Source organism: Lepisma saccharinum, chromosome 28 (assembly GCF_977018435.1).
Source record: "Lepisma saccharinum chromosome 28, izLepSacc3.1, whole genome shotgun sequence".
Lineage (NCBI taxonomy): Eukaryota > Metazoa > Arthropoda > Insecta > Zygentoma > Lepismatidae > Lepisma > Lepisma saccharinum.
In genome coordinates this window covers 25,016,993-25,030,985 of record NC_139256.1, presented here as the reverse complement: position 1 = coordinate 25,030,985, position 13,993 = coordinate 25,016,993, and the positions used below count along the sequence as shown (strand labels likewise).

Here is a 13,993-nt window from a genome sequence, read left to right as displayed (position 1 = left end):
GGGTACAAATTAAAAAAAGAAATGTACAGGAGTGCCAGTTCGACACAACACTCAGTCAGCCTTTTGTGTGTGTGTGAGCTTATTGGTTGTAAACCTTTGTTATTATATACCATGCACGTATCCATAGGGAGCTCGAGGAGGCTGATCCCCCGAAATTTTTCGAGGTTGCACTAGATAAAATTAGGTTCTTGTCTTCTTATCTGCATAATATCCAAGGAGGAGGGGTCAGGAGGCTCGAGCTCCTGATTTTTTTTGGTTTGCACTAAATAAAATTAGGTTTTCGTGTGTGTGAAATAAAATAATGTGATGATAATTTAAGGGCAGAAATAATTATCTAGGCAGGACGAAGAATGCTCTATAACCTTGTTATTCATAATGTTACACGTAAACTTTTGTTGTGTTTTTGGTGCTGTTGCGAGTGTGAGCATTGTTTAAAGATTTGTCAGCATCAGCATATGGAAGCCGCACAACAAAGCATTGTCGAAGATAGCGCCACAAGTAGGACGATTCGTTGCATTCATTAATTATTCTCTAGTAAGCGATAAAGGGAACGTTTTTGAATAGGAAGTGGAATCGAATTACTGGCAATATTAACGAAACGTTTTTCTGCGGAACATTCTAGAATACAATGAGGATATAAATACGCGCGTTGAATTTATGTGGGGGGAACTTGAACTTAGCCCCTAACAGTTTCTTTGTAATTACTCTTGTTCTAATGAAGCAATAACGAAACTATTAACACTAGTTTGGAGCACTAACGAAGCACCGTTAGATTCATTGGTGTTCTTTCTGTGGGGGGGGAGAGGGGCAAAGTGAATGTGTAGGAGATACGGGAGGACAAGACAGACGCAAACCAAATAGCATGTGATTTCTTTTTTATTTATTTTTTTTCTAAATGCAGTGTTATGTATGAAATCTTCTATCTTCTATATACTCGTATATACAGGGTGGCTCAATAAGTCACTTAACACCCTCAGTACAAGGCCACTGCGGCATGGAATTTGAAATTGGCGATGACCAATCTTTATCAGGCCAAGGGGGAACCACATTGACGCCACCCACACGGTCGGCGGCCATCTTGATGTCCGCCATCTTGAATTCAACTTCAGAATTTTAAATGGGAAGGGGGTCGTGCGACATATCAAAATGGGCTAGAATTTCACGAGAAATGCAATGGTGAAGGTTTTTTCGACGTATCTTTAACCAGTAAAAAGTTATGACTGAATTCTTGTACCAATTAGCTCATTTTCGAGGTGTTAGAAAAATGCCTTAAAATTTGTTTAGCGCATCGGTAATGCATCGAGATCAAAGTGATGTCTAGGGAAAGACGTTCGCATGCCATTGCACATTATTTTAATCGGATACATCCATGAAGAGCTGCTCATTATGAATGGTTGTCGCGAACAATTTACAGTGTGACGCTTCCATTGAATTAAAAGTCCTTCACAGTGACAAGGCTAATGTTTATGTTCAGAAGGAAGTTCATAAACAGAATATGCGACCCTTGTCATCTGATAACTAACTTTGGACAAAAACAGGTTCATAACGTTCCATAAGTGTTCTGGTGTTCTTCCCTATTGAAAAAACTCTGTAAAAAGTACCTTCTTCCATAAGCAAGGATGAAAAAACCTGTCTATTTAACAAATCCAAGTAGCCCTAAGCATTTAAGGTTCCGTTGATGGGAAATTGACTAACCAATCGTGTTCCACACAGCACGTCACACCATTAACTTACCAGCACTAACCATTCAGCTTTGATCTGTCAAAAATGGGTTATCAGATAAAAAGCATCGAATATTCTGTTTATAAACTTCCTTCTGAACATAAACATTAGCCTTGTCACTGTGAAGGACTTTTAATTCAATGGAAGCGTCACACTGTAAATTGTTCGCGACAACCATTCATAATGAGCAGCTCTTCATGGATGTATCCGATTAAAATAATGTGCAATGGCATGCGAACGTCTTTCCCTAGACGTCACTTTGATCTCGATGCATTACCGATGCGCTAAACAAATTTTAAGGCATTTTTCTAACACCTCGAAAATGAGCTAATTGGTACAAGAATTCAGTCATAACTTTTTACTGGTTAAAGATACGTCGAAAAAACCTTCACCATTGCATTTCTCGTGAAATTCTAGCCCATTTTGATATGTCGCACGACCCCCTTCCCATTTAAAATTATGAAGTTGAATTCAAGATGGCGGACATCAAGATGGCCGCCGACCGTGTGGGTGGCGTCAATGTGGTTCCCCCTTGGCCTGATAAAGATTGGTCATCGCCAATTTCAAATTCCATACCGCAGTGGCCTTGTACTGAGGGTGTTAAGTGACTTATTGAGCCACCCTGTATATAAAAAATGTATGTATGTATGTCAGTGGCGTAGCGTGACTTTTTCAAAAGTGTTACCGATTATCATAAGTTAACATCTCCACCCTACCCCGCTAAAAAAAACATGCCTTTGATCTGGATTTTTGTTCATTTCGTTCTTTTTTTTTTTTTTTTTAATCTTCTCAGTGATTTATTTAGCCACAATCACTTCTAGAAAGAACTACCACTCATGAGAGAGTTACCGCGAAAATCCAGTGAATATTAGTCGCGCCTTGTCAACCATCTCTGTTTCTTTGCAAAGAGGTGGAAAGGGGAAGAAGAACCACACATTCGGGTCAGTTTGACGTCTCTGCGGCTAGCAGACGACAGAATTCCCCTCCTCCAGCGGTGGAAGGGAAGTCCAGATGTACGTTCTACTGTTGCCAACATAGTTTTTTTGGAGCAAGGTTTGTCCAAATCACGAATCTCATCAAGTACTTATCTTTTCATCTATTACGTAAACGGTTTCAGTTGTAGTTAAATCCAGCTTTGGAATAACCTCTAGCACAAGTTGCCTCCTCAAGTCTTTCCCCGCCGTTCCCTTGCATTGGCACCATTTCCTCCTGTTGCCTCTTGAGGGTAGCGGATCGGCCTGTCTCTTCGCTTTTGTCGGCTGCAGAAAAATGTCCTTTGCAATATACACTCAACTGCAACTCTGTTGGTCAACTTATTTAACAATGTCGTTATTTTATTGAGAAAAAAAAAGCTTTTTAAATTTCTTTACATTTTTCTGTTACCTGCGGTAACACCGGTTACATGCACGCTACGCCTCTGAATGTACAGGCCATTCGGTTTAGCTTGAGCTCTGGCCTTCAGCTGCGCAGAAGCCTGCCGTCAGCGCGACGATGCGAGAGTTCCACTGAGAGCAGAGTTGCTAACTGCCTTAACAATTACCTATATCCATAATCTGACTTCAGAGCTTATTGGTAGGTGCCTTCGGTACTTACTGCATTTATATATATATATACATATTTAAAAAAGCCACAGTTTGAGAAGGTGATAGATACGTAGTTCAAGGAAGAGAATGACAGATGGTTCCTTTTGTCGGTGAAATTCGCATTGATTAAGCCCCTCGGCTAAAGAGGCATCCTCCCCTCCTCCTATACCTCTCTGGGAGGGGGCAGATCGTGTTACCACGAGTAAGGTGATTGTTGACCTGTCTTGCTTGGGGCGTTTTATTCAACGGAAGCTGAGGTGAATATTGGAGAAAGCTAAGTGATTCATAGTCAGAGTTGAGAAATTATCTTAAGGTGCATAAGTTTATGAAGAAAGAAGCTGACAGTGGTCTTGCGTTGAACGTGAAACAAGTGCGAAAGCGTGTTTCCGCATCTACTGATATGTCATTAAGTACTTTGAAACGAAAATGATCGCTACAAGGTAGGTAGTAACGCCCAACAAACCACGCAGAAGAAAGAAATTTAAAAGACGAATTTGACAAGTGTGTTTGTTATTCGTAGAACAATTGACGAATTCCACGATCGTGAAGGACAGCGTAATGATGCTTTACTTACTTTAGATGCGTAAGTAATTTTTTTAATGACACCATAGCATATAGTTTCATGTCTAGTAGAATTGTAACTTCCGCGTTTTGCAACACTGCTCTTATGAGTCACGTGACGTCTTCTACAGACGACAAACATTTCCCGCTTTGCGCATGCCAGAGCTCAGGCTAAACCGAATGTAGAGTCGAATTACTTTCGGAACATCTCCAGCGGACTGCGCGAGTCTGTCTAGCGAGCCTAGTGGGAGTGTAGAACCTGAGCAAGGGGCTTAGCGATAGGTTCTGGGTTGAGATGACGTCAGCGGCTCGCTGGGTTAATTCGCTGCTTCGAGAGTTGTGACTCGTTCCGAAGCTTCAAATGCATAACTGCCAAAGATGTTATGAAAATAATCTCCCTCTACTGTATGTGTGTATGTTTGTACCGGCATAACTCCCGAACACCTCGAGCGATTTCAACCAAACTTAATACACATATCACTTACAATCTGGAAAGAAATACTGTGGGGGTAAGACACCCCTGGCACCCCTAGGGGTGAGAGGTGGGAAGGGGTGACATGTAAAAATAGTCGAAAACGACCGATATTAGTGTGGAATCCATAGTTTTCGGGGTCGATAAGATGAATAGTGACACTCCGAAGACCTCTCAACTCCAAGTTCATCACCTATCGGCATGGGGAGTGAGAGGGGGTGTAAATAAAATGTAAAAAATGACCTACATTAGTGTCGAATCCATAGTTTTCGGAGTCGCTAAGCTAATTGATGACATTTACGATGACCAAACTTGGTACACATACGACTTACAATCTGGAAAGAAATACTGTTGGGGGTAAGACACCCTTAGGGGTGGGAAGGGGGTGACGTAAAAATAATCGAAAACTACCGATATTAGTGTGGAATCCTTAGTTTTCCGGGTCGCTAAAATGAATAGTGACACTCCCAATGCCGTTCACCTTGAAGACAACGCTGGCACCCATAGGGGCGGGGGTGGATAGGGGGTGACATGTAATACTATCGACATTAGTGTAGAATCCATTGTTTTCGGGGTCGCTAAGATGAATAGGGAAACTCCCAATGCCGTTCAACTCCAAGACACCCATGGCACCCCTAGGGGTGGGGGTAGGATGGGGGTGACATATAAAACGACCGATATTAGTGTGGAATCCATAGTTTTCGGGGCTGCTGAGATCAACAGTGACACTCCCAATGCCGTTCAACTCCAAGTTCATTTTACACTATAGTTAGAATTCATTATATTCCTGTCTAATAGAAGATTATGATAAATAAATACCCGGGCAACACCGGGTAATCAGCTAGTGTCCAATAAACGTCGCTTCTACACAGTGAAAGTTAATAATTGGCTCCGAAGGTGGCGCTACAGTAAGTTTAAAGGTGTGATTATCGCGCCTGGTGTTATGCTGGTGGAACGGTGCTCTACTATCGGATTAAAAATTGTAGATACTCCAGTTTGGACTCCAATTAAAAATTAACAAGTAATAAAAACGAGTCACATCAAAGTTTAACTTATTCAATTCTGCATTAATCTATGCTAACCACTTTCTATTTAGTACGTCATCTATTTTTTATCGACGTGAGAACAAGAAAGTGACTTTTTTTTAGTTTTACAAACGATCGCTCTCTTTGAAATTCTATAAATAAAAAACGGCTGGTCCGATAGTGATCAAAGTTTCGTATGGTTCAGGCAGAAAGGTACTAAACACAATTCTTGATATTCAGATTTTTAAAATTTGTTAAAAAACAGTGCGATACTTGTTGGAGGCACATAGTAGTTCAGATATCACTTTAAACTGTAGGTCCAATCCCGATTGGCCTTTCTATGCGTAAAGTGGATTTAAGGCAACAACTCAAAACTCAAATGAATATATACTCAACACACACACACACACATATGCCAATCAACCCTCCTACAAATAAAGTTGGATCCTTCAGGACATGCTTAACCTTCTGAGCTGCAAGAATAAGTTGTTCTAGACGAATATATTTCTAGTACTTTAACTACAACCGAGTTATTTTTGAAAATCAACTTGTGTCCTCTAGCCTGGCCTTATACGTTACAAACACGATGGTTGGGGACATTTCTAGACGAAACTATTTGCCTACGAATTTTCCTCATTCTTATGCGTTCAGATACACACTGGAAGAGGACCATGGCCAAAGATAGAGACCCTATCTCGCATTGCGAACATGCATTGCACAGCCTGTGTTTATCGTCTTCCTCTGCAATTTATCAAGCTTGTACAAGGTCACCGGAATAAGGAGAATGGCGATAAAGAGGCCCAAGGAAGAATCATAATACGTAAAACTTTCAGTGTCTAACCCTATGCATACGGTTGCTATGCAGTGGAAGAATCACGTTACATAAAACCCTTGGTCCTGAGTCTGCAGTCCTTGAGTAGTAGAAGAATTGCTTTACGTAAAACTGTTATCCAGTGTTTAATATCCTGGGTTTTAAGTCCGTGAGCAGTAGAAGAATTACGTTACGCAACTGCTTATTAATTGCTGTTTAATTTTGAATTTAAACTCCTTGTGTAGTGGAAGGAAGACATTACGTAATCAGTGATTCAAATTCTGATTTTGAAGTCTGTGTGCAGAAGAAGCAGCAAGTTACGTAGTCTAACATTCTGCTTATTTATCAGTGCTTAATCCTTAATCCCTGAGTTCGTCAGCAGTAGAAGATTCACATTAGGTACAAACTCTTGGTTCGCAGTCAGTGAGCAGTAGAAGGCTTACGTTACGTAAAATTGTAATGGTCAATGTTTAATTGTGAGTTTGCAGTTCCTCTTCACTAGAAGAATCACGTGACTGACGTTGAACGTTGACTTTACTCACCATTGTTTAAGCCTAGTTTGCAGGTGCGAAGAATCACATTCATTAAGCAATGAGTATACTCACCATTGACATATCCTGAGTTTACAGTCCGTGTGCAGTAGAAGAATCACGTTACGTAAAGGCTGAACAGTATTCAATCCTGGACCTGAAATCTGTATTGTCGAACATGAAGGTTTGCAGCGGGTTTCACGTAGTTTTCGTTTTGCTGGTCGTTCTAGTGGAAACCAACTCTTTCTTGTTCCAAGATCATAATATTGCAAAGCGATCAACGCGATCAAGTTGCCCTAACTTTGGCATATACGACTCACCTGATTTTAACCAGGTAAGTTTGTTTGTAACATTGAACAGAGTTTGTTGATTTTCTGCAGTTATTCATAATATACTTAAACCATATGTCAAATGTCCAAGGGAATATTTGATGGCAAATTGTAGGAATTACTTACTTAAAGAAGTTACTTTGAGGTAAATGCTCAGGAATGTATCTGCGTGAGGATACGAACCTCTTTGTGTATATAGCTACAGATCTCGAAATGTATCGAATGAAATGCATTATTGGTGCACAAACTAATCCAGCGTGCATTTTTTGTTTCTTTGAAGTGATCGTGTCCCATCTTTTCAATTGATGTATTTTTAGTGCACTACGATGAACATCTGCTAATTCAAGTATCCTTTTTATGCATTTTTGCGTGCACATTATTGCACCAGAAGTGAATCATTAGTAGTAATGCAATTTAATCAACATATTTGTGCCAATTAATATATTTTGGGTTCTTTGTGTAATTTCTATTTTTTTTCACACAGCCATGTTGAGGGATGACAGTGTCTTAGGAAATGATTTTAGTTGGTTGAGAATTGCGGATCTTTTACATTGTTCCTGAGGAAGTTTTTACACAACCTTTTTTAGCGTTGTGTTGGTCCTGCAGAGGTCCTTTACAACTTGTATTTTTAACTTTCTCAAGGGGCACTTTACAACCCCCTTTCTGAACGTCCATGATGACATGTATTACATTACAAGAAAGTGGCCATACCGTGTAAATATTCAGACACATGTTACAATCTTCTTGAACTATGTAGTGAAATACAAAAATAAAATCATCCTTGCCTATAAAAACACACTTCTTGAATCTTTGAGGCAATGGAGGCGACTTCTCTTGCATAGAAGGATCAATGCGTTTGCCTCTTGCATACAATAACAGAGGTCTCACTTCCACGTATATAACAACAGGACATAATATGACGCTGTAAGAGTTGTTGTCTTGTGTTGAATATCGGTGTTGTATAAAGGGTGCTGAAGAGGGTCGGGAAGAAAATTAATGGGTGCTTAATGAAGAGATTTACACTTAAAAATATCATTCCTGACTGGGTGAAAAATTGGGGGAATCCCGAACCGTTGCACCCCAAATGTTTATGGGTTCATTTCTTGATCTGAGATAAGTATTTTTCTCGGCAGCTCTCTGGCTACTGGATAACACTGAATGCAACGATTAATTTTCTGGAGTGCTACAAGCTGAGGATACAACTATTGAACGAGACTACTGTGATACTGGGTACAGCCGTAGACATAGGAGATGGGCGAATCTTTCGTGCAGTTGCCGTCTGCCAGATTAAAGCCCGTGACAAATGCATGTTCCCGAAAGAAGATGAAGATGATGATGAACCAGCGTACGGTAAGTTGCGCAGAATCCGTTTCTGATACGGTTTCGCTGATTTATAACTATTATTCTGTTAATATTTTTTTATTGGAGCCAAGGTTGATTTAAATCACTTTAACTAAATGATAACTAACTAACTCTCTAGCCTTCTTAAACCCGAAGGTTCATGGCTGCAGCAACACAGGCCTTCCATCTTTCCCTATCTTGAGCAAGATCTATATACTCTTTTCCATCCCTACCGATTTCCCTTAGGTCCATCTCAACGTTGTCCCTCCATCTTCGTCTTGGCCTTCCTACAGGTCTCTTACCATCAGGTTTCCCAACAAGAATCCTGTAAACTCCTCTTTCCTCTCCCATTCGTGCCACATGGCCTGCCCACCTAAGTCTTCTTGATTTAATTATTCTAATAATATCTGGACATGAATACAAATTATGTAGTTCTAAATTATGTAACCTTCTCCACTCACCTGTCTCCTCATCCCTTTTAGGTCCAAATATTTTCCTAAGGATCTTATTTTCAAATACTCTCAATTTATGTTCCTCTTTCAATGTAAGGGACCAAGTTTCACATCCATATAATACTACAGGCAAAATTACGGTTTTGTATATTTTAACTTTTAGTTTCTTAGATATTAAACGAGAAGACAAAAGTTTATGAAGAGAGAAGTAACATGCATTTCCTGAATTAAGCCTACTTTTTATTTCCTCTATAATATAATTTTCATTTGTTAATATTACTCCTAAGTATTTGAATTTGGAAACTGGTTCAAACGAGTTGTTATCAATAATTAGATTATTACCTAACACTTGGTTTCGGCCTGTAAGCATATATTTAGTTTTATCTTTGTTAACTTCCAAACCTATCTCTTTAGCAGTTTGAAAAATATTTTAGCATTATTCTTAATTGTATTCACATCATCCCCCAGTAAGTCTACATCATCTGCATATGCTAACAACTGAGTCACACCATTTAATTTTAGTCCTTCTTTAGTTTCTTTTACCTTCCTAACAGCATATTCTAAGGCAAAATTAAAGAGCAATGGAGATAATGCATCTCCTTGTTTTAACCCATCATGAATTGTAAATTTGTCAGACATATTAATACCCACACGAATTTTACTTTCTGTTTCACTGGTGCATATTTTTATCATACTAACAAGCTTCTTAGGTATTCCAAACTCTACTAATATATTATATAATTTATCTCTTTTGACCGAATCATATGCTTTTTTGAAATCAATGAATAGCTGATGGCATTGATTTAATTTAACTATAAACACACATACATTTATCTTGATTTAAAATTCAATAATTTGTATAGGCAAAAATAGCAAACATTTTGTGTAGAAAATATAACCGTAAATAGTGTAATTTTCATTAAACTGCAAATAAACATGTCAGCTGATATTTTGCGAACTATCATTAAAATAATCGACAAAATTCAGCTACAGGGACCATAAAAATATTTTAAGTTACAATTGTATAGTGCATCCAGAATGTTTTATTTTCACTGTAAGAGAAGTTACTGAAATTATAGTTTCATTAACAAACTCGAAAAACATTTCCATAGTAGGTTCGTACAGTATCAGAAACAGAAAAATGTATATTTACATTTTTTTTTATTTACTTTAATCAAACTGTTCAAATATTTTACAGGGCTGTTTACCATAAAAATCCTTTTGCAAAAAAAACATATCTACATATATGTGTGGTGCCAAAAACCATACAAGCAATTTTAAGCGTGTTTTTTAGATATAAAAAAAATCAAGAATGATTTTTATCCATCCTGATTGTAGCCGCGGTGATCTAGCGTCTGGGTCTAGATATGGCGTCTGACTGTCACGCTGGAGACCCGAGTTCGATTTCCGGGCCGGGTGACCTAAGGCGATAGCCTCAAATCAATGGGTACCTGGAGGCAATCCTGGGGGAGTAAAGACGGCTGGAGCGTGGTGCTTATCACATCACCTCCAAAATGGTTGTGATCGAGAATATGTGAGGTCCTACCCCCACATTCCCTAAATGTGCCTTCATGACACGGTGCTATATGCACGGGGTACCTTAGCTTTTATTATGCTAATATTTGAAATCAGTTTCAGGTGTGTTTATTTTATCCAGAATCATGGCCGTATTTATGGGGGTCCAGGGGGTCCAGGGGGTCCACCCCCCCCCGAAAGACATATCAAGCACTAAAATCAAATAATGAAAAAATATATTCGTTTAGCCTTTGTTGTACCTATATAATTTCCTCTGAACTTATTGGAAGACAAGGATTATATCGGAATCATGCGGCTTTGAAGGACAGGAAGGACGTATTTAGGGGTTCCGGACCCATCCGAAAGATTTTTTTTTTTTTAAATTTTGATTTGATTTATTTTACTTCGGTTTTTGTGCCACTTCTGGCTAATTTGCGAAGATGGGTATGAGTGATGATATGATGAAATTCATGAATAGACATCACAGACGTTCATGCCCAAGCCAGGATTCGAACCCACCCGAAAGACTTATTAAATACGCAAATTAAATAATGAAAATATACTCGTTTAGCATTTTTTGTATAATTTCCTCTGAACTTATTGGAAGACAAGGATTATATTGGGATCATAGGCTTTGAAGAACAGGAAGGACTTATTTAGGGTGGTTCAGGGGCCCGGACGCCCGACAGACTTACCAAGTACTAAAATTAAGTAATGAAAATATTAGAATTTGTTGCATAATCGATGGTTATTAATTTCCTCTGAACTTTTTAAAAGGCAAGATTATATTGGGATCATACGGCTTTGAATGACATTACAAAGAAGATTTATGTACACTACTACTCAAAATAATATGCATAAAATATTAATCCGAAACTTACTTTTCTCCAACTACATGTCACATCATTTTTGTTATTCCATAAAAATTCAATTATTCATCTATTTGACACTAAATTTCATTGCCCGGTCACTTGCTTTTATCTAAATATTTCCGATCTTAACTACAGGTAAGCTACGTAATGAATATGTGCTATTAGATATATCTCTATTCTTATACAGTCTTTTTACCTAGTCGTCTAATAATAATATAATATTAATTTATGTTTTGTAATTAGCATTAATGTAAGTTAATAAAATTATTTTAAATTAAACATTATTATTATTATTATTACTATTATTATTATTAATCCTGAGACACTCGGTTCGGAACCCCCGAAACATATTTCTAGATACGTGCCTGTACAGAATAGACGAATATACTATATTTTTTAGTTTAGCGTCGCTTTCTTGGCTCATCCAGGTTAATCACGACCACGATAAAATAGCAAACACAAGGAACATTCAAACTCAGGCCATGATTCGAACCCAGATTCGCGCTTCCTTACCGAGACGGTATATCTACCTTGCAAACGATACACAGTCACAGAAATGGGGTGGTGCATCATCTTGCTGGAAAACAACAGTGTCTATTATCCCATCCTGAAAACCATTCATTAGCGATATGAGGAAAATGTCAAGAGACTTTTGAATCAGCCTGTATTGTAATTGTAATTCTATTTTTATCTAAAATCAATTGCTATGAGCTAAAAGGGCGTAGCGTGTAAAACAAATAGTAAAAAGAGAGAACGTTTTTTCTTCTGAAAAGGGGAAATAAAGCTAGGCCAATATTTCGTTTTCATTTCAGAAAATGTAGTGAAGATAATCAAGGCAGATCCTCGCAAGTACATGATCCTGAATGTGTGCATGAGATTCTCGACTGGACGTAGGGAGAACAGATGGACAGAGATCTACGTTAGACCAGACGTGGAACTAGGTCAGGAGGAAGTTGATGCCGTAAACACAGTTCTTCGCAGAGGCAGAGTCGATCCGGAGGGAATGTACCAAATTCACCACGATCAGTGCAATTATGATTTCAAGTAATTCTGTACACCAATGTACAGAATGAATGGAGAAACAGGTGTGATTGCATCGACCTATTTCTATTAATTGAATGATTAGTTTCAGTAATTGTAATCGACTATAGTCATAGGCAAAAACTATAAACATGATCTAAAACTTGAAGTTTAAATTTTGGAAATTTTAAAGGAATAAAGATGTTGAATCAGCATGCCGACATCCACGGTGGCTATCGCGTTGTTTATTCTGACTTGCAGTTCATCAATGTTCATCTCTTTTGTAAGGTTCGTCATCATTGTTCATCGGGTTTTGAACGAACGCTTTCCGGCAGGGTTGTTAAACGTCCAGAAACTAATAAATTCTAATGGGTTTCACTACAGGACCGGAACCATTTATCTCGCACAATTTAAATTCGGTCCAAGTTGCGTATTGTTTAAGTGAAAAAAGGTTCCTGGACCGTATTTACATTCATCTAGAAAAAGGTTCCAAGGACCGTATTTACATTCATCTAGATAAAAGGTTCCTGGACCGTATTTACATTCATCTAGAAAAAAAGGTTCCTGGACCGTATTTACATTCATCTAGAGTAGTACAGGTGGCCCGGTTCTGCGCCCTCTTGTGAGGAGCTGAAGTGAGGAGCTCGCCTTAATGGATTTCTATCGTAAGGCATGAGCTCTATTTGATGGCGCAGTGTTGCTAGCTCCTTACTCGAAAAAATCACCAAGGTTTTTGGTCTAACCTAACCTAAAACAAGGAGCTGGCAACTTTTTTCTCGCCGTGTTGCCAGCTCCTCACTCGAAAAAATCACCAAGGTTTTTGGTTTAACCTAACCTAAAGCAAGGGGCTGGCAATTTTTTTCTCGCAGTGTTGGCAACACTACACCCGAAAGTAAAGCTCGGTGGGGCTTGCTTTAATGGTTTGCTCTTGTAAGGCATAAACCCCCCCCCCTATTTTCGGACACAGTATTACCAACATCTTACTCGAAAAAAATCACCAAGGTTTTTGGTCTAACGTAACCTAAAGCAAGAAGCTGGCAACCTTGCTTGAGGCTTGCCTTACAGTGCATAAAGCAAGGTTGCCAACCTACTGGTACTTTTGCCATAGCCTTTTACAAAAAAGAGAGAGAGGAGAGAGAGAGGGAGGGAGGAGTTAAACAGCCGACAGCCTACCTACAGCTTTTTTTTTTGTCTAACCTAACCTAAAGCAAGGGGCTGGCAACTTTGCTTGAGGTTTGCTTTACAGTGCATAAAACAATTTTTGCCAACCTACATATACAGGACAAGGAGAGTCGGCACTGCCGTAAAAGAGAGAGATGGATGGATGGGAACACTACACGGGTTCAACGTTATCAAATAAAAATCGCCTTAATGGTTTTTTCTTGTAAGGCACGATCTCTATTTTCTCGCAGTGCTACCAACTCCTACCTACACTTTTTTTTAGTTGGCAAGGGCTAGAGAGAGAGAAAAACTTATAGCTGGGAACAGTAATGAGCGAATGCGCCATATCGTAATTTTCCAACTCCCGGGGGGGCAACGTTTGTATATCACAACCTTTGTAAACCTCTCTCTCTCGGGGGAACGACGTGCCACACACACACGCACACACACACACACGCACGCGCGCGCGCATATGTATTGTAACACAAACAAACAAACAAAATAATAATTGTTGTTTTTTTTAGGAGGCCTGGCCCCTATAACCTCGCCAGGGTGCGTGGTGCCCAACCAAAAATGTAAAAGTTTTCTAATGGCTGCGG

General features: G+C 39.0%; 1 protein-coding gene across 1 annotated transcript; it reads left to right on the top strand.

Moving 5' to 3' along the window:
• Nucleotides 1-6,236: 6,236 nt before the first annotated feature.
• On the top strand, nt 6,237-12,674 carry LOC145980670 (uncharacterized). The gene is made up of 3 exons (XM_083113725.1): nt 6,237-7,038; nt 8,167-8,383; nt 12,026-12,674. Exons 1-3 carry the CDS (start codon nt 6,883-6,885, stop codon nt 12,259-12,261), a joined length of 609 nt encoding a protein of 202 aa, XP_082969851.1. The 5' UTR covers nt 6,237-6,882; the 3' UTR covers nt 12,262-12,674.
• Nucleotides 12,675-13,993: the final 1,319 nt, after the last annotated feature.

Bases quoted from the DNA above. Each gene is read 5' to 3' on its own strand.
- LOC145980670 (XM_083113725.1), top strand. From the start codon at position 6,883: ATGAAGGTTTGCAGCGGGTTTCACGTAGTTTTCGTTTTGCTGGTCGTT. The intron at 7,039-8,166 runs GTAAGTTTGTTT...TTTTCTCGGCAG, and splicing joins ACTCACCTGATTTTAACCAG to CTCTCTGGCTACTGGATAAC. The intron at 8,384-12,025 runs GTAAGTTGCGCA...TTTTCATTTCAG, and splicing joins TGATGATGAACCAGCGTACG to AAAATGTAGTGAAGATAATC.